General features: G+C 39.3%; 1 protein-coding gene across 17 annotated transcripts in view; it reads left to right on the forward strand.

Moving 5' to 3' along the window:
• The window catches only part of picalma (phosphatidylinositol binding clathrin assembly protein a), a 31,488-nt gene extending 4,083 nt beyond the window's left edge, over positions 1-27,405 (forward strand). For 4 of the 17 annotated variants that reach the window (XM_084028607.1, XM_084028608.1, XM_084028598.1 and 1 more), the window contains exons 3-24: positions 6,544-6,686; positions 8,475-8,550; positions 8,666-8,768; positions 9,304-9,397; positions 9,536-9,647; positions 10,834-10,940; positions 11,055-11,096; positions 11,826-11,837; positions 12,002-12,087; positions 13,216-13,339; positions 13,429-13,562; positions 14,039-14,124; positions 15,574-15,726; positions 16,093-16,170; positions 16,609-16,689; positions 17,579-17,689; positions 20,027-20,155; positions 20,294-20,324; positions 20,409-20,508; positions 23,899-23,958; positions 24,522-24,623; positions 26,143-27,405. In XM_084028607.1, coding sequence (XP_083884733.1) covers positions 6,544-6,686; positions 8,475-8,550; positions 8,666-8,768; positions 9,304-9,397; positions 9,536-9,647; positions 10,834-10,940; positions 11,055-11,096; positions 11,826-11,837; positions 12,002-12,087; positions 13,216-13,339; positions 13,429-13,562; positions 14,039-14,124; positions 15,574-15,726; positions 16,093-16,170; positions 16,609-16,689; positions 17,579-17,689; positions 20,027-20,155; positions 20,294-20,324; positions 20,409-20,508; positions 23,899-23,958; positions 24,522-24,623; positions 26,143-26,157 — 1,979 coding nt within the window. In that variant the 3' untranslated portion in view covers positions 26,158-27,405. The remainder of the gene's footprint in view (positions 1-6,543; positions 6,687-8,474; positions 8,551-8,665; positions 8,769-9,303; positions 9,398-9,535; positions 9,648-10,833; positions 10,941-11,054; positions 11,097-11,825; positions 11,838-12,001; positions 12,088-13,215; positions 13,340-13,428; positions 13,563-14,038; positions 14,125-15,573; positions 15,727-16,092; positions 16,171-16,608; positions 16,690-17,578; positions 17,690-20,026; positions 20,156-20,293; positions 20,325-20,408; positions 20,509-23,898; positions 23,959-24,521; positions 24,624-26,142) is intronic. The other 13 variants (XM_084028610.1, XM_084028612.1, XM_084028613.1 and 10 more) reach the window with 13 other exon arrangements.
• The last annotated feature ends 266 nt before the right edge of the window (positions 27,406-27,671 follow it).

Raw genomic sequence — 27,671 nt, forward strand, 5'->3', positions numbered from 1 at the left:
TGAGGTAATGAATATATGAAGTCAGCAGGTGCTGTTGACCTTTGGAAGGAGGACATTCCCATAGGAATTGTAAGCATATGTGTAAGCCTTGTGATGTCCTTTGGTCCATGGTGCATTATTCAGAAGCTGCTACCTTCCCAGTATCGTTTTGGTTTGTGTTTATTTTTTGTGCAGATTTGCAGAATCTCGTTTTTTTAAATGGAGTTCTACTGCTACAGACAACAGCTCTGAGTGGGCCGCCACTGCAAAATTCAAATTAGCGGAAACACTGAAGTAGTGGTCTGGAAATGTTTTAATGTCGGGCCATTTGTCCCACAGCCGGCGCTAATGAAAAACCCTGCTCTAGCCCCTCTCCTGCTAGCTCTCCAATGAAAGTTTGCAAAGGGTCTGAATGTTGTACTGGTGTGGGCATAATCTGTGTGCGCTTGAACCCACAACTACTGGATCGACATTTCCTGAAGCAGGAAGTGTTCCTCTAGTTCCTACAACATGCCTTAGATTGTGAAGGGTAAACAGCCAGCAGGAAGTCTTTACTTAACCCAACCCATCTCTAGAACAGAGGAGAGTTGAGCTGATCAAATGTGAGATTGGCTGGTGTACGTTTGAAGCTTTTTCTGGCAATTGTGCTGCTGATTACAGGCAGACATTTTCCCAGCAAATACATACCCTCAACCGTTATAATCATGGCAACATATCATCATGCAGACATGTTATCATATTTCCTTAAAATGCCACAGGCTATTGAAACTGAAATGCATGCTATTGAGATTTCCTTGGGCAGTGTCCAGAAAGGAAGTACACACACTTAGCAAAGCTGCCAAAGTAAAAGCTTAAATCAGTCTGACCACTGTCTCATAAAAACAGAGATTTTTTTTAACCACACTTCACTTATTAAAAGTGAGTAAAAAAATGTTATCTTTTCTGGAAAATAAATATAAAATAAATACTGAAAGTAAAATAATATACGTGCGTGCATGGGTGGGTGGGTGCGTATAGATCTAGAATTGAGTTCAGCCAACAATTGAAATATAGAACACCAGGTTCAATGTTCCAAAAATAGTTAGTGGAGCAAAACAACGTAAATTCCTCCCAGTCCGGGGTAGTAGTTCTTGCTGGACAACTTGGCGTTTTCTTGCCTCTGTCCAGCTAGGCTTCACCTCCTGCTGAGGTGTCTCGATACTAGATACTGAAATTATAACATGGCAAAAGTAATGGAATAATAGATGTGAGGAACCCCTCCTATTTGTTTAAAAAATATATATTTAAAAATCGCATGCCACCGGGACCACCACACAGGACTATGGTGAGCAACTTTCAGTCTGTGTGCAGCCTACAGCTGTACCAATCTCAGTGCTTGATATCTGCAAAGACGGATTAGGAATGTAAACTGTTTAAACTTAAAAATTGCAATAAATAAACTAAAATATTGTCACAGCTACTAGGCTAAAATGAAACAATTATTTTACAGCTGTTGAGCTTCATAGCTATGTTTACAGAATAAAAATTGGTTCAATAAAGGTGTTACATGGTATGCCGTAATCATACATCCCCTATGTACTAATTGAGTATGACTGTTGTCGATCTGCCTGATTTGTAGCAGCTTACAAGTCTGGAGGTGAAGTTAACGTTATCTGTGTGTACCAAGTTAGCTAAAAATATAAAGCCATTAGACAGTAATCATTGCCATTATTTGCTGCCACAAATGGCCGATGATGAAAAAAGTTACGAAATGACACTCGTTTGATTTATTTGAGGGCATGTTATCTGTAACATTCAGTAACCTGTCACTCTTTGAACTCTTTATACAGGTAGGCATGCCTGTCAGCAAGATGGTAAACTGACAGATGTCCGTAGGCTTGCCCTCACTGTCAGTGATGTAAGCGAATACTTATGTATTTCACATCTTGCATCTGAAGCTTTGGACCGTTGGCAAGAGCACTCCCCTCTCGTTTGTCGCTAGTCATGTATACATTAGCCACATCACATGGAAGCTGCAGAATGCATGAGGGAAACACTCATGATTATGCTTATGCATAAGCATGCATTGTGCTTATGTTTGTACACCCACTGATGCATGCAGGGAGGGAGTCGAAGTTAAAAACACTTAATTTACTGATACTAATAAAATAGGGAATAGTTCCATTTTTATCAGCAGATACCGCAATATCAAAAAGAGAGTGGAAATTGCTGAATATCTGTACTCCTACAGAGAGAAAATTGATAGCATCACAAACCATATAGAGTTTACACTTGTGTAGTTCAACCTAAGCTTGGGGATGTATGTCATGTATAAATGTAGTTTATTGCTTTCATCTATTTGGATCAGTTAAAGTCAGATCTTAATGAGGATACATAGTCAGTATAAGGTGCCTAACAACTTTTAAACTTCTCTTGTTCAAGTCTCAGAATAAACGTAAGGTTTAAAGTAAGTATTCATTGGTTTCCAGTAATTCCGGAGCTGTGGACAATGCCAGAACCCATGGAAATTATTTGCCTTATCTTACATTCCAACATGAAGTGTTCTTATTTTAGAAAGTTTGTTGTGCAGGTATTTTGAACCTTATCAGGTTCCTGGACCAAAATTATCTTCAGGACAGGGCAGATGTGCTTTTCCATTGTTATTTATTTCATTTTTCCTTTTCAATCCATCCATCCATCCATCGTATACCGCTTATGACATGTAGAAACAGACAACCATTCACGCTCACATTCACACCTCAAGCAATTTACACGCCTGTTTCCAGTTGAAATATTATATTACCTCATTTTTAATTTTTGGTTCTTTATATAAAATTGTGTCCTCCTCATTTAGCTCATTTACACCATTATACAACTTTGAAATGTTTGTAAGACCTGGGTCTGAGTTTAACATTAATAAGATCTTTAAAGTGCCTGAATTTGTCTTGTCTAAGTCTTCCTTACTTATTGTTTTCACGGTATTATTTTTAAGTTGGAAAGTTTGTTAAAACAAAATTATCTTTTAGCTCCTGGAAGATTTTTGAGTGTTCCGTCTTTATAGAGATTGCTGTATTTTACCAGCCTATTTCCTGCCCATTTCTTAGATCTTGTATCTGACCTGTTAGGTATTAAATCTGAATCATAAGTTATCGACCTCATCAGATTGTAAGGTTCCTTGACTGTGTTCTTTTGTCACCTGAAACCAGATTTTGAACGATGTCGTAATCTAGATATTTGCCTCTTTTATGTGTTTGCTCAAAGCAGAGTCACCTATTACAGCTTGTAGTGGAATATCACTTGCTATCTTACAATCCATCTCTTTCTTTGAGCTATGTATGATGGATTACATATATCGACAAGGAGTTTTATCTGTGGTGCTCTGTAGTATTTTTTAATATTTAGAATGGAATGAACGCCTTTCTCATTAGGTAGCTGGAGAATTTTCAGCCTTATCTGAGGTTTATTTCCCTGCCAAACGAATCTTGAGGTAATTTTATCTAGTTCTAGGAATTGTCCATTTGGGGTTCAGCTGGTATGGTCTGAAACAAATACAAAAGTCTCTGTAATATCTAGATTTTATTTGCTTCCACTCTGTGACATACTTAGGATCGGTAATAGACGGCAACCCCGCTCCAAAAGAGTTTGATAATATTCCATTAATCTCTTTGCTGATGGTTTGTTGTACAGAGCTTCCACGGCTTTAACAAATGTTTTACTAAAATAAAACCTGAGTAATACTCTGTATCGGAAAGACCAGTCTGTAAAATCAAAAGCATTTTGGGCGTCCAATCCTAATAAGACTTATAAGGCTTCCAAATTGTAATCGTAATTGATTACATGCACGGTATGTCTTGTATTGTCCTGGGTTTGCCTCTGTCTAATAAAGACTGTCTGGTCTGAATGAATAATGTCCAGGAGAATATTTTCCAATCTCTTCACTAGGATCAAGGCAAAAAGGTTGTAGTCCAGATTTAACGAGCTAATTGACCTATATTGCAATATTATCCTTCCCTCCCTTTGGTAGTAGTGTGATAACTGCCTCTCGCCACGATGGGGGAATTTCACCATGTTCTAGTACACAGGTCAACGCTTTTAATAGTAGCGGTGTCAGTGTCTCGTTTAAAGTTTGTACCATTCAGCAGGCAAACCTTCAGACATCAGTGGGTTGAGTGTATTAAGGAAAGTTGGTTTTCCTGAATGTTATGTTTTACTTGTTTAGTTATTGGATCTTTAATTTTGTGTATTACTCTATCTGACTGCTGTTTCTTTAGTTTATAAGCCAGGTGTAACTTATTTTGGCTTTTTACTGAGTCTTAATTCATTTATTTTGTTTCTAACCTCTTTTAAACCCTTTTTGGGTAGTGTCTAATTCAGTAATATTTCTAGGTTACTCAGTTCTAGTTCTAATTTACTATAATTTCCCCTCTCAACATTCCTTTACATGTGTCCCATAGTATAATGGGGGACAGTTCCATGTTGTCATTGTCGTCCCCGTTCTCTCTTCTTGTTTCATTGGTCCTTTAATTATATTTGAGTTCAATCTCTATGAAAAGTATTTGTCTTATCCTAATATCATGGTCCATGATGGCATCCTTTTCACTTTCCATAGCTTCTCCACAGCATGATACAGCTCTGCCTCTTGGGCTGTGCAAGAAATAAACAAGGACTGAACTTCAGTACATGTTTCAGATGGAGGTGGCAAGGCCCCTCCATCGTGTCACTATCAGCCAAGGGGTCCTTGGCCGGAAAAACACCTCTGTTTTAGAGTATTATGACTTTCTGCTTAGAAGAGCTGCATGTCATGATTTGTCTTTTATAAATACAAAACAAACTTCAGGAACACCAGTGGAGAAAGTTGGTGGTGAGTTTGTACTCCCCACAGCCATTTCAGTTGCGTCTGAAAAGGCCTTTGTTGTCACATGGGTGGCCTCTTGAGTTTGCAAAAAGCCCTTTGTGTGGTTTTCAACAAATACTGAGGATCCATAGACCACCCATGTATACAAGCTTATATGGGTACCACCGCTGGCTGGTACACAACAGATAACAACTTTTTAACTTGAACAAGCTCGTTCACTGATGTGGCTCAGCGCTTATCAGTTATCCGGTGTACAGTATATTACTTAAAAACCCTACAATCTTTCAGTTTCATTTGAATTTACAATATACCACAGGCAATCAAACAACTGGGAACATGGGGATATAAAATTAAATGTGTGAGTGTTGTTCTTTTTTACATTTGAGGAATCAGTAGACTTAAGAGGACATTCATCTCCCATCAAATATAAAATTTGCTTGAATATGTATTTACATTGCATGCCGCGTGTCATTTTGGCATCTGAAGGTTATGAATATTGGATAACTGGGATCATTCTCAGTTAGTCCGAGTTAGTCACATGATTTTCTTGAAGAGGCCAAAACAAATATGTTCCTTTGGTACCTCATCAAAATGTGATCATTTCTGATTCCATGTCCATCGTTCAGTAACCGTCTGGGTTTATGGTACAGAATTTTTCAGATTCATCACATGAGTTTGGCTTCATTGCAGAATAATGTCTCCTTTCTGTTCATTTTCTTTATGGGTACAGCAATGAGAATAGAATAGAAGATGTATATCAACAATTGTTTTTTCCTCCACTGATATTAAAGCACTTTTAACTAGCCATCTATCAGAACCAATATGCTATAAAAATAATCTGTTCAGTCTGCATCTTAACGGGCATCTTTATTTTGGAACGGCCTGTCTGCCCACAGTTTGTGTACCAGAGACATTGCTATTAAATATTAAATATATTATAATGTTTAGAAACTGTACTCTATTATTATTATTAAGGTCCTGATGATCAGATCATCTTTTGGCAATCTAGAGTAGCCACTATTGGATTAAAATTAGAAATGAATGCCCAACCCCATTTTTGAGTTTGCAACTTTTGCATTGAACACAACAATCAGTTTATCCTCCCTCTTCTGCTGTCTGCATCCATTCGCATCTAACTCAGTCATTTTCAACTTCGTATAATCTCTTGGAATGCCAGTTTAACAATCCCGAAGTCTGAGATGAATGATGTATCCACAACAAAGAGTCCATTATGCTTTTGACCAAGCTTTTACCTTTCACATAGTTCTTTATCCAATATCCATTTTTAGGTGAATAGTAAGGAAACGGTAACAACTGTGTTATTCTTTAAACAAAAAGAAGTAATAAAAAATCTGTGTTTTGTACATGCGTACAAAGCCTTACTTCCTGTCACTTCTGTGCGTGCTTCTTCTAAATTTCAGTTTTAAGTGGAATTTATCCATATCTTCTGATTTTGGATTTTTATATGTGTAACATATTCTTGTACCCTTGCTTTCTAGAACTGTTTGTTTGTTCTAAAGTCTCTGTTTATCTGAACGCTGACTCACCAGCATTCCATTGGCCAGTATTTTAATGATTGTGGTCAGCATGGTGTTAAAAAGCACCAGATAAATAAACAAGGATGCTACAAAGAGAAAATGCCTTCACTGAACAACAAACTTGTGTGCTTCCTCTTGAGGTGCTGTACATTGACTGTCTTCCCTTTCCTTTCTGTTTTTCTCCACCCTTAGATTTGATTCAATGCACAAATGAGATGAATGTGAACATCCCTCAGCTGGCTGATACACTGTTTGAGAGGACCACCAACACCAGCTGGGTGGTTGTATTCAAGTCCCTCACCACCACACACCATCTGATGGTCTATGGCAATGAGGTCAGTACTTAAAGGACCATACCAGTCTAATTCTGACTTCTCGCCATTGGCATGGATTTCCCCTGTCTTCAACAAATTTTGAGTACATAAGTGTATGCAGCGTATACTTTAGTAGTCTCAGCCTACCTGTTTTAACCACCATTCACGTTGAAATGGTATGTTTCAACTCTACGAGACTCTTCAGTCACTGGGTTTGGGAAACTTTGTGAAAATCACTGTGTTATTTATTTTATCTTACTGTATTATGCTAATAAAACACACTGACTTTTGTGCATTGGTATCAAATCACCTCTGCATCCCGAGCTAGAAGCAGGTTCTGGGTACACTTGTTATTATGTCCAGTAGGGTTGTTACCAACAGTTGGTAACAGGGTTGATATTGATACCAACAGTGCCGTCTTCGCTTCCTCCAGTTAATGCACAACTTTACCCAGCAGCGCTGCATCAGACAGCTCGTTCCCTCACTAGATAAATGTCTTTTTGGTAAATCTCAGTAAAGCTGTTTTAACAACATCCATTAAAATATGATTAAGGTAGCGGCTCCTGGATATGGCTAATAATAAACAGTAATATATAGCTAGGCAGCTAATGTCATCAGTCCTGCCCCGTTAATTTAACAGGATAACACAATAATGTGCATCTGAAAAGTCGATCAACAACCAGTAAAAAAGTTTTTCCTGCTATGGCAGGGTCTGTTGTCTTCTCTGATCGTGCACAGCTGGAAGTTACCCTCAGTTCGGCTACCACTCATCCTGGTGTACCCTAGCTAGGACTCCTTTCTTCCAGCATTGATCACCCTCACTGCCTGGAGGCAGCACGGTTAGCACTTGCTGGCTAGGACTGCTCCCTGCTTTGGGCCAAGCTCTAAACCTGGGTCAGGGCTGGCTCGTCTCCATTTACAATGCTGCGGTTGTTCTTGCTTTACCTGCTGCCTTCTCTCCATGGGTCAGAGCCATCCACTGCCTAATTCAACTTGGCCATGATACGCTACACAACCACGCAACTTCTCTGGCTAAATCATCAAACGCCTCCCGCTATGGAAGTCCTCGCCACAATAAAAACTGGTCTTCTACAGCGCAGCCTCTTTATCCATAGAGGCTCCCATCCCAAGTTTATTAACATCCACTGCGGCAAACAGTATCCCACCTCTTTGTTCCGACTATAGCTCCCTCACTTCTTCATTCCATCATCACAACGACTCACGTCATCGGGACAACCACGACCATTTAAATACTGTAGGTATTTAATGTGATTGAGGTTTTGTGGCTGTACATTGACAACATACAGACTAGACATTGTATGATATGAAAATGTCATGCCACGGTTATCCTGGCTAATATAATTGCAATTCACAAGATGATCCCCATAATTATTTAACTATGCTTAAAACTATTGAATTGGAAAGAAAGAAAAATGTTTTCATTGCTTCACAGATGAGACACATTTTTTTGTGAAAAACAAGTAAGATGATAATCATAAATCATAAGGTCTCCCTGCATAAATCAAGGATACATAAATAAAAGAATATATTTAGGTATCCTGTATTTTTTTTATACAGTTGCTCTAGTTTCACTTCTCTACCATGAGCGAGCTAGACAGCTTTTTCAAGTCAATCAGGTGACGATATACCTTTATTATACCAGTAATAGAAATTCCCCACTCTCAACTGATTGGGAGTCTTTTTTATCATGATCAAAATCCTAGATCGTACCGTCCCTGATACAGTGTGTTGGCATGGGGTATGAGTTGCTTGTTATCTCATAGTAGTTCCTCATGTTGTTTTTTGCAGAGATTCATCCAGTATCTGGCTTCAAGAAATACACTATTCAACCTCAGCAATTTTTTGGACAAAAGTGGTCTTCAAGGTATACTACCAACACTGTACACATTGTGCTACACAAAGCCTTTGAATATGCAGCCAATGTTCATCTGTGTAATGATATTCATCATGACCCCTCATTTCTTTTGTTTGCAATTCAGGCTATGATATGTCAACATTCATAAGGCGGTATAGCCGCTACCTGAATGAGAAGGCTGTCTCCTACAGACAAGTCGCTTTTGACTTCACTAAAGTGAAAAGAGGGTGAGCAGCTTTCATTGTAAATGATCTTGATGTTCTTGTTCCGGAAACTTGAAACCCCATGGAAGGGTATCCTTTACCCCTGTGACAGACAAGGCTAAATGATACTGAAAGTAGAATTGCAGTTGTATTTCCTGCATAATATATTGTGACAGTTTTGTTACGAGTTACATAAGCTCATCAGAAATTTCCAGTATTTTACTTCTCTACAGGGAGAAAAATTGTTCGTGTTTTTTGCTTCACTTCATCAATTACCCAAAATGCAGATTTTCTTTTTCCAAATATTTTTTTTCATGCTCTGTGGTTGGTTTGGGCATATTGGGCCTACCTGCTGATTGTTTTGCATCTATTGTAATGTATCTGTAGTTATTACTCCATCCAGTGGGAGTTTTGCAGATTTGTGCATTGCATTGTCAAACCTAACCCTACACTGTCTATATGATCTCCAAGTTTTAAAACCCATTTCCATCGGTGGCAGCATGCTCAAAGATTTCTGTATTTGGATACATCTGTTGGACTCTTCCATTTCTTTCCACAGGTCTGATGGAGTAATGAGAACCATGAACACAGAGAAACTCCTCAAGACCATCCCTATCATCCAAAACCAGATGGATGTGTTACTCGATTTCAATGTGAGTGCACAGTATTGACTGCACTGCGTAGTATCTAATATCTATTGCTGAAACTTGAAATCGCTATTTTTGTGGGTTTTTAAAATGGTCACCTCTGAACTTGCAAGCTGATTGTGTTCAACACCACATCTCTTCCAGGTGAATGCCAATGAACTGACAAATGGTGTGATCAACGCAGCCTTCATGCTTCTGTTCAAAGATGCGATCCGACTGTTTGCAGCTTACAATGAGGGCATTATCAACCTCCTGGGTAAAAACAAGAATTTGTGTTGTGATACCGTTGCATTATTTGAAGGCTTTCCTTGCTGTCATTATACTTGAAGCGACCTGGACAGATGATGAGGGACTGTGGACACAGGGCAGAAGTCTAAATGAATTACTGCACATGTCCTTGCAAGTATTGAATGTACTTTTACTTAGAAATGTGCGTAAATATAAGCACAGCTCTGACCATGCTTACGCACAGCATCTAGTGGTAGAATAGGAGAACTGCAAATAGAAGGCATTGTGAGTGTCACAGCATGCGTTCAACGATCTCAACATCCAGATCCAAAGGCCATTCCGGTGCACATGCAAGTCCAATCCTCCTTGGTTTTTATGGCCCATCATGGCCCGAACTACATCCAGTTCCCTTCCATGAATCCACAACAAGCCGAGATCAAACAGGGATTTCACGCCATCGCTGGATTTCCCAACGCAATAGGAGCGATAGACACACACATAGCGATTAAACCACCGTCACACAAGAAGTTTATTAATGTCAACAGAGAGGGGTGTCATTCTGTCAATGTACTTATTCACCTGTACCAAGTTAACTGAACACATGGTTTCTTAAATGGATTTTTTGTTACCATATATGGTTAATTGGGGGCGTTTCTGAATGCAAATGACATGGGGTGCGCATGATTTCTTTGTGCTTACGCACATTTTAAATTTGATTAATATGACATTGTCACACACTGAACCGAAAATCCTGTACCGAACGGTTCAATACGGGTATAGTTGCACCTCTATCTACAAAGACTGCCTACCTTGGTTGCACCTTCTTGTTGAAAAGAAGCATTCGGTAGACATTGTTTGCACACCGTGAAACAGAAAGACTGCTCTGGCAGATCTGTTAATAGTTTGAATAGAAACTGTTGTACAATGGTCATGATCATATAATGGAACTTCGGTATTAACTTTGTAAATCTCACAACGTATTGTTGTGATCTGTAATGCCTGGACATGGATGGATAATGATTTGTTGTAATTGTTCTCGTTTACCTTTTGCCCTGAGTCCCAAGATGGATTATACCAACATATATCACTGTTTACCCACACATATTCGTTTGTTGTGTATACTCTATGGAGATACTGAAACCATGAGTCAAAATTTGTGTTTTAAAAGTAATGATAATACGTTTGTCATAATCCTGTTCTTGTTCTATTAACAGAGAAATATTTTGACATGAAGAAAGTTCAGTGCAAAGAAGGACTTGACATCTACAAGAAATTCCTCACACGAATGACTAGAATCTCAGAGTTCCTCAAAGTTGCTGAGGTAAGTCAGAACGCCGGATCAGCCAGTCAGGCATTACAAAGGTGCCGTCGATCATTCAAATAGGTTGGCTATTTTTTCCCAACCCAAATCTGATGGTCTTTGTTCTTCCTGCAGCAAGTCGGAATTGATCGAGGGGATATCCCTGATCTGTCTCAGGTAAGCCGAGATGCAGATGACCATTTTTGGCATATTTGTAATTAAAATTTCATGTCCCTCACACCTTTGCTTACACACACACACACACACACACACACACACACACACACACACACACACACATATATATATATATATATATATATGTATGTATGTATGTGTATGTATATTGAGAGAGACCTGACACAGAAGCTATAGCAACAAAACTCATTGTTGTACAAACTGTACTGAAGAATGTGCTTTCATGCAGCATGTAATGTTGGTGTTAACACACCATATTATCTGTGTCTATTTGCAAGCACATATGCTGTGGGTCATCATGTTTGCCCCAGTGCTTTAGTAACTTCCAGAATTTTCTAACCGCTGCAGCTTCAGGCTAAACCACTATTAACAACAAGCTGTGCGCATGCTAGCTGGCAATATGGCCTTTTATTGCACTTACAAACAACTGCCATCCCTCACACATTCCTGAATTTGCATGTCATACAGGAAATAAAGGTGTGGATGATAGAGCCGACTTATATAGACCAGTTACCTGAAGTGGTGCATAATGCACAAAATTGACTCATTTGTAAGCTCTGGTGTTCACTATGTATTAAGTAGAACGTGTACGTGTAACAGATAAACCAGAATTGGAGCGCTTTCTCCCAAAACTATCTTAATAATATCTTGACTGTTGCCACCTTTTATTTTCTGTATTTCCCCTTTCTTCTATCTCTCCATTTTCAGTTTACAGTTTGTGTAAGTATCTGAACCTTTTCTCTCTGTGTCTCTGTATTTGGGAGTATCTGTTTTTGGACTCTTGGCATGCTTCTGTGTTTTTTTTTTCTTCTTCAGGGGAAATGTCAGTCTTTTCTTCAGTCTTTATAGCTTACAGTAATGTGTGTCGCTTACATTCACACTAGGCCCCCAGCAGCCTGCTTGATGCCCTGGAGCAGCACTTGGCCTCTTTAGAGGGAAAGAAAGTCAAAGACTCAACAGCAGCCAGCAGGTATGCTTCACTTGATATGGGTCCCTGCAATCCAGGCAGAGGCCCATGTGTAATTCGGTTACTTGATAGTACAATTTTTTTCAGCATGGAAAATGCATGCTCCTTTTTCAGAGTTAAACTATTTATTTATGTATCAGAATTCAGAACACACCAGAAACAGGCCACATGTAACAAAACTTTAGAAAAGTTGTGTTTCATTTTTAATGACAATGTGCCGGCTACAGTCCGTGTTAGCTTCTATGTGTGTGCTAACCACTTCACATCGGACTGCTTCAGTAACGTGCGTCAGTACAAAGCTGGCTTTGCCTCGACACTGACCCCCGTAAAAGGATCTATCCCAACAATACGGGACCCAGCAACTTCACCTGAGCCACATAGGCGAGTCATAGCGATACATCCACTGTAAACATTGATGCATGCTACCGCTAGCGTAAGCGGCATCCTCTCCGTGGCTCTCCAAGTAGGCGATGACAGACGGAGCTCATTAGCATTTAAAGGTGCAGGCACAGAAACAGCCTGTTCTCAACAGAGCTCATTTGAGCAACTTTTAGACAGCTGAAATTCAGGACCATGGATGGGTTTGGGCCAATGCATATGGAATACAGTGTTGTTGGACCTCTGACAGCTGTGTGAAATTGATAAAAATCAGTATAATAGGGGACCTTTAAGAAGTGATTTATTTACTGATCCTGTGAGCCTTATCTCCTCGGGCAGCTTGTTCCACAGTCGAGGGGTCCTGATGGCAAAATCATGGTCACCTTTTGTGAGCTGGTTCATACAGGGTCAACGTCTCTGCTCTGATATAGCTTGGAGTCAGTCCCAGACGTGCTTTAAAGTGATCAGCAAAATATTTTAAAAACAATCAATTCTAAAATGGAGAGTAAATGGAGAGACGTCAGGATTGGTTTAATGTGATGTTTTCTATTAAAACCAGTGTGAAGCCTTGCTGCTGCATTTGAATTAAGCAAGGGAGGAACTGCCAGATAGGGGGGAGTTCTGGTAGTCATGTGGTAGTCTTTAGAAGACATGATTACTTCCAGGTCTGCCTGTGGGAGGACTAGTTTGATGGAGTTTTTCGATATATCTGAAATTATTCTCACCGTTGTCTGTGTCTGTTCCTTGATTCAGGGCTAGCACCCTCTCCAATGCTGTGTCCTCCCTGGCCAACACTGGCATATCTTTCAGCAAAGTGGACGAGAGGGAAAAACAAGCAGCCCTGGAGGAAGAGCAAAGTCGCCTGAAAGCACTTAAAGTAAATTTTCCTTACTGTCATTTCTTCCAGCTTAGTGTACTTTAGGGCTGCAGTCATGTAGTGTGCCACTGTCATCCTAATGATTGTAGGAGCGACGTCTGACAGAACTCCAGAAGAATCCAGCTACAGCCAACACAGACTCCTCTCCTGTCTCCATGGTGGGTGGTACCATCAACTCTGCCCACGCCATTGACCTCTTCTCCACCCCCAGCTCCAACAACAGGTGAGACCACAGGACTTACTCATTAGTTTCACAACTGGGGATCAAAGCTGAAATGATATCTGGTCATTTTGTTTTGAAGAGGGAAAAAGACGGGATTAAATCCTTTTTGTGTTTTGTGTCAGCTGATGTGTTTTAGTGTTCTTGTACAGCTCAACGTTGGTAGATTGATGTTGATTGAGTTGGAATAATACTAATACATTTTATTTGTATAGCGCTTTTAAAGGTTCTCAAAGACACTTTACATATAAATAAATAACGTAAAAATAAAAACAACATGTCAAAATCACACTGTCAACAGTTTTAACACCAAAATTGATACACAGAAATAAGAATGAAGAAAATATATTATGGGTAACTTGTATTGCTCAGGACAAAACATATTTCCTTTTAATATGTCCTCATGTTGACCCTCATGTTTAATCAATGAGTAACTGATATATCCTCCATGCCCTTGTTTACCTACTTATTCCCTCCAGCACCTCCAAGGCAGCCAATGAACTGCTGGACCTGCAGCCGGCTTTCCAGCACTCGCTGCCTCTCTCCACCACCAACACATGGGGAGGTGAGAGCTTCACTCTGCTATAACCCTTCAGACAAGAGTGCCACAAACACACATACATGTCATATGCTCATTAGCACAAATGCTCATCACTCAGACATCCTCCATAGTACATACATACAGAAAAAATATTCCTTAGTATGTATATACATTTTGTAAGAAGGAAGGACTGCGGTTTACAGTATCATTATTAACTATTGTACGAATACAGAAGGACAGAATTAAAAGCAAGGCGAGAGTACAAATCATAAGTGTTTGAGATGTTCAGTTTAAAATTCCTTGTTTGGGAGGTGCTGGCCATGCATTTTTCAACTGTTGCTGGCCCCTTTTGTATAGAACATTAACTACTGTCCCTATAAACACAATGTTCTTCCTACTCATTCGATTGACAGAGTGTGACTGCCTGGACAGATATTATACAAACCTTGGCTGCAAACATTGTTGAATCCTTATTGATCAAACACAAACTCATCTAGTGAATGTATATTCCCAGGCCATGTTTTTGTGAATTGGGCTGTTAAACACAAACACACACTGAAAGAACAATTTTCTGACATTTGCATGTCAGATTTCTCTTTAAATACTAACCATAACAACAATAGTAATTGAAATATATTTCAGTGCCTGTTGAGCACTTTGCTTGCCAATGTCATATTATTGTACCTTTAAGTACGTAATGGAACTTGTACTTTCACCTTTTTTTTGTTTAATTTCGGAGATTAACATTGATGTGCCTAGTGCTAATGTACTGTTGTAGCCTTACCTCGTATCTCTTTATAATTGTGTGTGTCTTATTACATGATATGTATGTCAATAATATGGCTCACACAGATGACAGCACTGTTCGCCTGGAATTTAAGATACAAGTGAGCATACCAAAAATATAGCTTTAGATTAGACCTGAAAGTCCATGAATACTCATCTCAACATTGTAACATTTTATATTCATTATGTTAAAAGCTTTTCCAAAGTAAGATTAACGACACAGTTTAATTTGCCCAATTCATGCCTGACAATGTAGGCAAAAGTAATGAGTATTTGTTTAAGAGCTAGTTAGTAAATGGACATTCAATGACATATAATGCACTTGACTAGACTTGTTCTGCACACAAACATCATGTACAGCTGTTTTCTGAAAAGCACAGCTTCTGTGGACTCCGACCGGCCTGATAATGAAGACCTTTAAACTGTGGACTGTTGGACTGCTTGATGCAGTTGTTGTGATAAAGTCTGTGATTAGACCTGAAACTTGGGCCAATAAGAGAGTGCATGATATCGGCCTGTCTATATCTTGAACACTTTATTCATCCTTCTCACCTGTATCACTGCCCTTTCCCCCGGCGCATCATCTTTCATACACTTTTGACATTTTCTCACCTTCCACTCTGCCATAATCTCTCTGTTCTGTTCTTCATGTTCATGTCTCTCTCCCCCCTCCCTCTGCTCACTCAGATCCTTTCACCTCTGCTGCAGAAGCTGTGGAGGAATCCATTCCAAACTCAAACCCTTTCCTCACACTTCCTGTGGTGGAAGCTGTCCATCTAACCACGGCGTCCTCTGACACTGGCAGCCTGTCCTCTTGGACACCTAGCCATGAAGTGTTTGGTGGGATTGCTTTGCTGCATCTTCTCTTTTCTTTTGCAGTCTAGATTTCATTTTTGCGTCCTATATGTTGGACTGATGTCACTAGTCTCATAACATAACCCTGGGTGGTGATTAAATGCCATTTGAATACTTATAATTCTGTTTTGGAGCAGTAAGGAAGGAGAGATCTGGCACGCTGCCCAACATCAAATATTTGTTTTCTTTCCACAATCCTAATTGAGTTATTTATTTTCTCTACTCTTATCTCTCTGATTAAGGCTGTTGTATCTTTTATTTGCTTTCTCATGTTCTGTTTGTATTTCAAATTCCAAAACACTTTGTTGTAGAGTGTCCATCTTGACAGGCAGAGTTTTTGTCTTTCTTCAGATCTTTACAATCCCTTTTTTGACTCAAACACTTCCCTGGCATCTGATCTTGATACGGCCGCGCAGACATGTATCACAGGTACAGACAACTGTCCGTCTGCTAGATTGCTCATCTAGCAACATGAGAGTTGTGAGATGTTTTGGGACTTTTGTGAATTGTCACAAGTAGAATCCGATTGACATGGGGTCTCTCGGTCAAGTCAGAGTGTTGACACGGAGCCTTCCTGCTCAACATGCTGCCCTTTTCCCTCAATGCCTCCTACAAGCCTGGTTCTGAGCCTGCATTGTTTTGCGATAAGTCACAACCTTTGCTGTGTTTTTGGCTTTGCCATGTGATGAGTGCTGCTTCCTCTGCTTTTGTCCTGCAAATCCTGATCTTTGTTTAAAAAGCCATTCCCGCAGTTGCTTGGCTTCCTCGCTGCTCTTTCACTACTTTTCTGGTCTCATATCTTCATAATCTTCTCCTGTCTTCCTCCCTCTTCTTCCTTGGTTCTTTGCTGTTTTTGCTGTGTGTCAGACTCCTTCTCTGGGCCAAGCCCTTACAACATCACTCCACTCTTCCAATCTGAGCCCAATGCTGTAGCTGGTCTATTCAGAGGTAGGTATTTCAAGGTTGATCCAGGTGTTACAGGTTCTACCCAGAATTCCACCCTTTCACACCAGATGATGCAGACTTTGTGTTGTATTTTTCTTCATCTCCATGGGAAATGTCCACAAGGACTTTGATGTTTCTGAAGCACAAATGATAGATTATAGATGCTAAACCTCAGGTTTTGGTGTTGGTTCCTCAAAACTGCACCCAACAATTATTTTGACATTTTGAAGACGCATGTCTTATTTTGTCATATTATTTGGATAATAACTCCAAAACCCTAAAATATTTAGGTTTCAATCACATGAAAGTTTAAAGCAGCATATCCTCAGATTTATGTATATCTATACCAATATATATATATATATAACCAATATGTTCATGATTAAATTGTACTTGAGAATAACATTGTTATTTTGCCTCATAATTGCTCCAAAAGTGCACCAGAATGATACATTTAAATTATGAATATAGCCTTTAAAATTCAGGGTGTATTATTCTTTCTAATGTCGTGCAGCCCTTGCAGTGATGGTGTTTAGGATTGTTTCCTTGTGGTAAGATGCAGAATTGTACACTGTTGCATCTTTATAAATACATGATGCTGCTCTGATCTGTCATCAGTGTAGATGTTATGATGTGCTTAAACTTTAGGAGATGGAGAAATTAGGAGCATTATTTTACATCATCTGACCCGTTTGTACTCTAAATACACAATTATGTAATTGTTTTTATGGTCAGACTTTTCACAATAAACTAGAAGGTTCTTCCTTTTTAGAACCAGCAACCACCTTTTCCAAATAGTTGGCCTTTTCTCACTCTCGTGGTTGCAATGGGAGTAAAAGAGGTGTTGTAGTGTCAACATTTCTATCCTGATAGTTTCCTTTTGCCTCAACAGGGTTTACAGCCTCCCCCACACCCCAGCAGCCACAGAACTCCCGAGGCCTTAACGTAGACTTTGACTCAGTATTTGGCAACAATGCCAATGCTAACAACCTGGATTGTACAGGTAAGTGTTTTACACTGATATTGTATCTTCCCTTTGCCTTTGGGAGCAGGCAGACTCGGCCTCATGCACTCTGCTACCACCTGAAGGTGTGGGGAACAGATTGCACGTTCATTGGATCATGAAGAGGCTAAGTTGTGTTTGACTTGGATTTGTTTGTGTGAAAATGTTCACTATTTTCAACGATCAGGTGATTTGACTTATTATTGACATTATTGCCAATTGTTCCTTCTTTAACATGCTCAGTCAGAATTTTAACCTCAGCTGATACACCTAGAAGGCATTTTAGTTCTTTGTTAAAGGACCTCACCACTGTTACTACATGTAATTGTCCATCGACAACAACGGCCACCCAGATTACATAAACTTCCACCAAAATAGCTTTATTATTGAGGTAGTTGTTTGTTTAAGTTTTGTCACACCAACTTCTCCCAGTATGTCTTCCTCGTATTCACACTGGGACATGTTGTGAAGTTGTTCTTCATTGAAGTGCGGATCGTAAACCAACGTTGAGCGTATCTCAAACAAGCTTGTTTATCTCATCGCTTCCTGGTTACAAGGTCCAATCAGAGCCAGCCAGAGTATGGATGTTTTTATTGAACATTAATATCTGTAAAAGCACAGCAATGTCGTAAATAAGAAAAGAATACTACTAACAAATGTGTACCATGATTCACACATTTCAATCTCCACTAACATGTATTCTTTAACTTGCAAATATGTTAACTTACTCTGAAAATATGTAGTCATTTACGGATCCATTTCTACATGTGAAACAGGGTTTTCATATTTGTGGATCGCCTTCTGTGAGTTTGTGAGCAATGTAAGATTTTTGATTTGTTTCTTATTTATTTGCATAATTTTGTATGCGTGTATTTGTGTTTTGTAAAGTCATATCCACAAAGATAAAAAGTGATTTGCAAATATGTAAAACTTAGGCTGTAAATGTGTATTTTAATTTCACAAAAAAATAAAATAACAATTACATCTGGTCTGGGATGATAATATCCTGGAAGATGTTCAGATCATGCCGTAAAACATGTAAAATAAAAACACTTTAAGATAATAGATATTGTGTCATCAAAGTAAAGTTAGAGTTGACATGTATTTTTTTGGTGGTGAAACAATTAACATTTGCAAAACATCGCTTATTTTTTTGTGAAATAAAAATACACATTTACAACCTAAGTTCTACATATTTGCAAATCACTTTTTATTGTTGTGGATATAACGTTACAAAACACAAATACACCCATACAAATTATTGAACCTCACATTTGTAAGGTTTATTCTACAGATCCATGGTGATAAAAGTTGGAAGAAGTCAAAAATGTTACGTTGCTCACAAACTCACAAGAGGTGATCCGCAAATATGCAATATCAATGCGCAAAGTTTCATTGCTTATATAAGAGTTATACAGTGATTTTAGATCAAATAAACAAGTTCCAGCCAAGCACATCACATTATGTCTTTTCTTTTATGATTCACTTAGTTGGCATCCATGGGCTTCTGTCATCTCATCAGTATATTATACAGAATATGACATTTCATTGTGTTGTGTGTGGCTGTAGAAATAATTTCAACTGAGAGGGACTCCCTTTCAAATTCATGGATTTACTTTACAGTGAGCTGTCACATTTGATAAAGTATTGATTACTTCCTTTTACCTTTATTTTATTGAATTTTAGGTTTTATAGATTAGTCTGCATGGTTATTAACTATATTTATTTATATATATTTATCTTATTATCACTTTAAATACACATTGGTGTGTTTACTAACAAATGAGCGCATTACTAGAAACACTGGCAGCCTGTATCTGTCCACACTATATTTAACATTGTGTGCCACTGAGACGGACTTTTATTGATCACAGTAATGAGCAATTAGTCTTTAATTTTGATAGATACTGTCCCTGTTTTGCGATTGAGGACTACCACTACTACACCTTTTCCCTCATAGTAATTATAGGCGAAGGTGTACAAACAAACGCCTTCACTGGCTTCTACTGCTCACAATCTCACGTCATTTTTTTCTCTTCTCCCTTGTCCTCGGACTAAACCCTCTCTCTGGGGCCTTGGTTTTTTGCATGGCATATGCATGATTGGTGAGTTGACTCAACACACACTCCTCTCACACAGTCTTGGCTTGATTGAGTTTTTTTTTTTTTTCTGCTACATCATGTTCAACATGCTCTTTCTGTCCATGTGTGTGTCCTTTCTGTGCTGTCTGGTGTTTGTGTTTCTGTGGTATTGTCTTCACCTGTTCTGGGTCTCCCAACCTCTCACCCTCCCCTCGCATCCCTTCCTTTCCCTTTCTCTTGCCCCCTTTTGATTAAGAAACTTTAGGTACCATCCTCAAACCCACAGTGGCATCCTCAACCGATCAGGGCATGACCCTGAATGGTCAACAGCCCCACAAACTGGTATCCGATGACCTGGACTCGTCACTGGCCAATCTTGTCGGCAGTAAGTTCCCCTTGGTCACGACCACAACAGCAAGAATTTTCTGAATAGAATGAATTGTGTTACAAGCATGTGGTACAACATGTATTAGATGATGATACATTTATACCAAACTGTCTTCGTTGCCTTTGCTCTCTTTAGATCTGGGAATTGGCAACGGCACAGCAAAAAAGTAAGTACAGTCAAGTAATATTAAAGTTAATATCCCTAATACTGTATACAACATATGATGGGGATTTTAACTTGATCTCTGTAGTGATCTTTACTGGAGTCAGCCTGGTGAGAAGAAGATGACAGGTGGAACCAACTGGCAACCCAAGACGGCTCCTTCTACCACCTGGAACCCTGCAACCATGGTACGGCTCACCTCCCACTTACTCAGGTTTATAAACTCCAATAAACTCCTGAAAAGATATATGCCATTAAACGTCAGCTTAATAATAAAAATGAGAGATAAAAAGCTTTTTTACTCTAACAAATAGAGTAAATAACAAAATTCTGTTCAAAGATATCCGGATATATTCTCCTCCTAAGACATGACTAACTTTGTTTTTGGTTAAGTTTCATCTGGTTCTCTGTCATTTGAATCAATTTGCACATTTGGTTGTGAAGTTGACGGGTTAATCGAACTTTTCACCCCACAGTCAAGCAACTTAATTAGCTATGCCATCATCTAAAAAGCAGATTCTGTGTGCACTCAAATAAACGCAATAGCACATGTGCAGTGTTGTATAATTCTCACTGTATTTAGATACAAACAGATATATTGGCAGCTGTTTCTGTCAAGCCCCTGTCCTGTAATTCCTAAGAATGTGGCACCTTCAGTTATGGCTAGACAGTAATCCAAATGAATCAAATAACCAACATTTTGAATGTCATACCAGGGCAAGGCGATAAAATTATAGGACTGGACACCATCAGCTCAACAATGGACATTAGCTGATATATTCACAAGCATGAATACGTGTGGGGCAGAATAACTGCAGGGTGCTAATTAGGAATGCAATGGTTCTCAGTATAATATTGTCTAGTATAGTATTTTCGGTTTTGCAATCAAATTAATTTTCACATTTCTGTTGAGATTCTCCCGTAAACGAATAAATTCACCCAAGGAGGAGATCGGAGACATAAGTAAAGTCGACGTCTGACTTTAATCTTGTACAAGAGGAGCAGTTACAATGCAACAACGTGTGAGGATGCTACAGAGGAAGTGCTCAAATCACTGTTGTGACTTGAGTCTTTTAAAGGCACAGGAGATAATGTGTCACTGACAGTTAACCTTCATGTAGAACAAGACATCATGACTACCAGGCCTCTGATAACATTTAGGTCAGCCATGGGGATACTAAAGTAATAAACAGTTCAACACATAAAGCTGTAACCTGAACAAAGAAAACTTTAAGACATGAGGTTATACAAAATTCTTATAACAATTTCCATCCTTATTGTCTCTCTAAATTGGCTATGTTGGAGCTTTAGAGCACTTGAACGCAGCATGTGTTCACGAGTCCAATAAGACCTTCCATACTGGTTTTCAGTAACTGCAGCCTCTTGTAATTTGTAAATCCAGAGGAATGAAAAGGATTCCATCTCTGTCTGCCTAATAGAAGCCACACTTCGGCTGCTGGAAGTCAGCATTGTAAAACCAGACACCGTTCATTGACCAACGGGACAAAAGACTGTGTTGCATGCGCTGTATTTATGACAAACCTCTAGTCTCAACAGAACTATTACAGTAAGGACTCGTTTGACCCCATCATCTGTAGCCATGGTTTATCATCAACTTGCCTATTCCGAGTTTAGTATACAAGTCTTACTGAAGTGGAGAAGACTCTGAAATTAATTCTGTACTCACTAAGTTTGAATCTGAATCTCACTGATATTGTCACTGTTTCTGCTGTCCTACTCTACCTTCTTTGGGGTTTGACTATTTAATGTGAAAACATTGACTGTAATCTCCCTTTGGTAATGTTTTCAAAAAACACGTTGTTACTGGTGGTTCATTGCTTATTATTATGCTGAAAGCAAACAGGAATTACTGATGAGGTGACCAAATGTCACATGATGATCGTAAGCTGGTGATTGGTTTCTGGGAGTCTGAACAAGTCGGTGACTTGGAGGAAGCTGAGAAACTAACGTTGTTAAAGGATAACCCCTAATGTGATACAAAAAAAACAGCCTCATCATGTTGTTATTGACTATCTGACAATAACACTGATCTATATGGACTACTCTAACGCTGAGTGAGACATGCCAAACATTGTCAGCGAGGAGGAATTCTGGAGGAGAGCTCCCAGTGCAATGAAACAAGCACAGACCGTGATGAAAGTACCAATGTTGGCACCAAAACTGACTCACTAGTGTCTCCCTGGCCAATGACTGAATAGGTAATGAAATGTATCCTTCCCGAAGGGGCGGGGTGTTAGACAAATCTGGGTTTGTTATCACTGCAGGGGCTGTTGGGGAAGCAAGGAAAAGGAAAGGGTCTGTAATTTATCTCTCATGCTTTTCCACAAGGAGCACCTGCTAGTAACCAACTTCTGTTGAGTTCCAGGACTCATCCTGTTGAGATCATTTTGATCCAGCTCCGTTTAGATTAGAAGCCCTTCAGGTCTTTTGGTAGCATTTACACATTTTTCATTGAAAGGTTCGGCGTCTTGTTGTATAAATGCCTTTTATTTTTCATCCTCTTTCCTCCATGCTTTGCAATACTAAATATGACAAGTATTATTTTTTCAAATAATACTCTTTTATGGTTTGTGAACAATGATGAGTTCTAACTCGATGTTTAAAGCTTCTGGCCTTGATGACTATGGTGAATTTCCCCTTTGGTTGCCAACATCAGCTGTGTCCACCTCAATCTCAAAAACGTAAATTCTGATATTCAGTTGATAGAGAACGAATACACCCGTCTTCAATGTTTATTGCATATTAAAGTGGGACTTGTTTTGCCCTGACCCAAAGTATACCACACACCATGTGAATGCAGAAAGCAGGGATGTCTGATGGACAGCAACCATCAAGTTATTCCACAAATCTTCTATGTGATTTAGGTCACTCCAGAACATCCACCTTGTTCTATGGAAGCCTGTTCTCCATGTTGCTTTGGCCTTGTGCTTCGGCCCTATTTTTTTTTTTTTTTTTTTGCAGAACAATTCTTCTCCATAATATTCCTGCATTTGGCTCCATCCATCCTCCCTTTAATTTTGACAAATTCCCCAGGCCCATGAAATGAGCCTCACAACATTATGCTTCAGTCAGGATGGTGTTGTGTTGGTGATGAGTGGTTTGGTCCAAACTTTCTGTGTTTTGGGAGATCTTCGGAGCCCATGCTGCCGTCTCTGCACTTCCAATCAAGAGCCTGTGGTAAAGGGTTGTTTTTAACTTCTGCTTTTTTGATTGACTATGAACATTCTGCAAGCATTCAGTGCTCTGAGTTTTGCATGAAGCTGTAAAAAGCATCCTCAAGCTTAACAAGTCGGTACAAGTTCAGCTTTGTCATGAAATAAATCGTACTGCTAAGCACCTTTTGACCGTGATCAGAGGTGTAGTTTGATGGTGTTGAATAAATTTCTTCCGGAGCCTAAATGATGACATATTCCTAAATAGATTGATTTAAATGAGGGTGATAAAATGTATGCTGACATCGAACTAAAATGTGACGATCTAATAAGAAACTTAAGTTGGATATGGCTGTGTCCTCATTCTGTAGAAGGAATCATCTTGTCTTTTATGTGTCACCTCAGGCACCATCTGTCGTGGCATTCCCTGCAACCACACCGACGGGCATGATGGCATATGCTATGGTAAGACTGAAACACATGAGAGCGCGTGTGTGTGCGTGTGCGTGTGTGTGTGTGTGTGTGTGTGTGTGTGTGTGTGTGTGTGTGTGTGTGTGTGTGTGTGTGTGTGTGTGTGTGTGTGTGTGTGTGTGTGTGTGTGTGTGTGTGTGTGTGTGTCCGTGTGTGTGTGTGTCCGTGTCCGTGTGTGTGTGTCCGTGTGTGTGTGTCCGTGTGTGTGTCCGTGTGTGTGTGTCCGTGTCCGTGTGTCCGTCATTAAAGATGTGTGTTAATACTTTGATGTGCTGTCTTGGAAAGAATATTTTAATATCTGAAAGATGATTTTATTCCCAGCCTGTTCACTGACTGACACTAAATGTGTTCTAGTCTTTTAACTCAACAGGCTGAATTCCGAGGCCAGACCAAATTTGGGTGATAATGTTCATCAGGCTGCTTTTCTTCAATGTCAAAGAGTTGTTTTTTGTGCAGCAACTAGCCCTCTGACTTCATGTCGGGAGGTGTTTTCTGTTCTCTTTTATATGTGCAGGCTATTTAAAACATCCTTGCTGCGTTTCTTTGTCTCCCATCAGCCTTCCCACATGGGCTCCACGATGATGACACAGCCCACTGTGATGTACACCCAGCCTGTTATGAGACCAGCCAACCCATTTGGCTCCAATCTAGGTGCACAGGTAATGGATGTCTCTATCTGCAATGTTCCACTCCTTCCATATGCAAGCTTATTGGCTCAGCTGGCGAAATAACACCTATAAATGCATATGTGTATATTAATTATGATAAAAAATACAGAGAGATGTAATAATTTATAAAATACACATATTTATCTAATTAAATAATTCTGCTTCAATCCATATTTGTTGCCATTTAATACTTAAAAAACAGTTCCACAACAACAACAACTGTGTCACTGCAGTCAAAAGCTGTGTGTTCGCTGTGTGCACACAACTTCGGATACCTCATGAAAAGCTTTGGATGTAAACAAAAAATGACGTTCGGTACAGTCTCTCTGTCCACCAGCATGTTTGATTCCTCCTCTTTCTTTAGTTCACACTCAGAATGGAGAACGAGTGAACCCTATGACGATACTGACCAAATTGTCTTGGATTAGAATCACAGAATCCAATATTATAATCATGAAAAATGAATAAGAATAGATTATAATGGCATTTTTACAACCATTTCCGACAGAATGAGAACCACTGCTCCTCTGTGAGGGTCTACTTTCACCTCTTCTACCTTAGATTTGCATGATTTTCTCTTATTGCTCTGGCTGATGATGAAGTATTCCTAGTCGGGTGACAATATGTTTGCCTGGGTCAAAGCTCCCAAATAAAAACCTGTAAAGTTGGCTAAACAATATAACATTTGCAGGTCAACCTCTGATCAATAAATACATTTTCCTCTGCAGATATACATGTATAAATATGTCAAAGTCTAATTAATCTACCTGTTACACCATGTTTGATTGCAAACTTCTTAATCAGACTATAACTGCAATTTCAATCTGTGCACAAAAAATAACAGCTGGGAAAAACATCGGAGGTGTAAAAGTAGTTGAATAAAAATTAAAAGTGCATGACTTCCATATGCAGTATTATCATGTTTTGCATTACTACAAAGTAGTTATGCATATGTTTTCTGTGATAAGACACCTGCTTAGCTTTTCTCATCGTCTCCTCTGTGACTCAGTCACCCACAGATTCCAGTCCTTCCAGTCTCAGCCCCCTCAGTGCAGCAGGGAAGGACCCCTTTGTGCAGCATTTCTTATAGATCGTCTTTAGTAGCAGCTACAACACCTTCCTGTGAGATTTGATCAAACTTCAATCCCCCTGATTCACCTCCCTCATGATCAGATTTCAAAATCCATTAACTTTATATCCTCATGTCATTTTTTTTATTTTATTTTTTTTTCACATTTATCACACATATTAGCAAGCTGTATCTAAACAGAGAGCGTGTGTGACGAGAAGAGACGGAGAGACAGACAGACAAAGATTATCTCTACAGATCAGCCAGGCCGCTGCTAGTGTGATGATTGACATGGCATCCAGTGTGAACCCAGCGTTGGATTGGGGACATACAGGAAGTCTAGATACTGGTTACTTGCATTACTGGTTCGACAACTCATTTCCTTATACCGGGGGGGAAAAAATAGAGTTGACTTTTGGGTTTTGTCTTTTTATCTTACAGATGCAATTCATGTAACCTGAAGAGGTGGAGGGAGTCTTCCCCATCTGAAGATGATACACGACAAAGTCGACTACCCAGCAAACTTGCAGTTTGCTTCTAATGAACTCACTTCTCACTGAGAATAAAAGGCCCAAATTCGACTTGTTGCAGTAAATCCAGGACTGGGAGCATCACAGTGGACATTGTGCCCATATACTCATATTGAAGTCATAGAAGGAGAAGAGTGTGTGCTGCCATTCAAAAGGATCAGGTCCTACTTTATCCTGAAATAAGAGAAACAACACCCAACAGAAGAGCTTTCTGACATTTCTGATTCTCCACCTGGGGTAAAACAAAGTTGGGTTGTTGTCACACATCCGTTTGATTAGTCTTTGTTTTTTGTACTTTCTCCAGGTGAGGCTGGGAGTCACTTATCAATCATGGTTACCTTCAAATATCCCCCAAATAGAAAAACTATGACAAACTCCCCTTTATACCACACTTTTGTATGTGTTGTTTGCAGTAGACATTCCTTGTGCATTGTTTGTATTTATTTATGATTACCTACAGAAAAGATGACAAAAAAAGAAAATAACTTGCCACTGACCTCGTTGTGGCCGGTCTTCAGGTTTATACACCGGTATGATTGATTGTAGAATTGGATTTTGAGTGATTGAGATGATTTTTGTAAAGAAGTTAATATAAAGTTAAAATAGATGACACGTTTTGCGGTTGGAGCACTTAATATTCTCTGTACTCTCATGATGCCTTGTACGGTCGTTTGAATGTAATAATTCATTCACCACAGTCAAATCGGGGGGGTCGAGTCATACAAGTTTGGCGATGAACATTTTTCACATCAGCACTACATTTTGTGATCGAAGAAGCATTGTATTGGAGAGGAATCTGCATTTATGCTTTTGATTCTTTTGGCATGCCATTTATTCTCCCACCTAACAAAGCTCCCTTTTCCAACGTGAATGTGCAGCGTCCCTTTCATGTTTAGATCATGTTTCTATTGGCGAGCACAGGGGTCTTTAGGACAATGTGTGGGGCAAAGGGAGGCTCAGGTCAGACTGGTGACGGGGGGGAGGAGGGGGGTTCAGGAAAATCGAGCACTGTTGATCGGTGCTTTGTGTATATAAAACTTTTCCTGCCAATCACCGATATGAAACATGGTCTGGACATAAAAGTGGCTGTGAATCAATTACCTGAGCATATTTAATGCATTGTCCCTGCAGATTGTATTTTTGTTTGATTTTCCCAATAAAGTGCAAGCTTCCACACTTTGGATCCATGTGTATTTATCAAAGGAAATTAATATTACTTATTAGACAGATGTCTCTTCTCATGATCTGTTATTTCCCCATTAACTTTTATTGTGACTATAATTAAAGTCAGAGAGTCGAGGTTGTCTGTCAGCAAGACTCATCTTTTACATCATGTATCATCATTTCGATTCAGTCACATGAGGCTGATCATTTCTTAGTGTCAGCTCTGATAGTTTGAGAGTTACACAATTTCAATTTTCGCTGAAAAATGTATATTAA

This window comes from Eutrigla gurnardus (genome assembly GCF_963514095.1).
Source record: "Eutrigla gurnardus genome assembly, chromosome: 15".
Classification (NCBI taxonomy): Eukaryota; Metazoa; Chordata; class Actinopteri; order Perciformes; family Triglidae; genus Eutrigla; species Eutrigla gurnardus.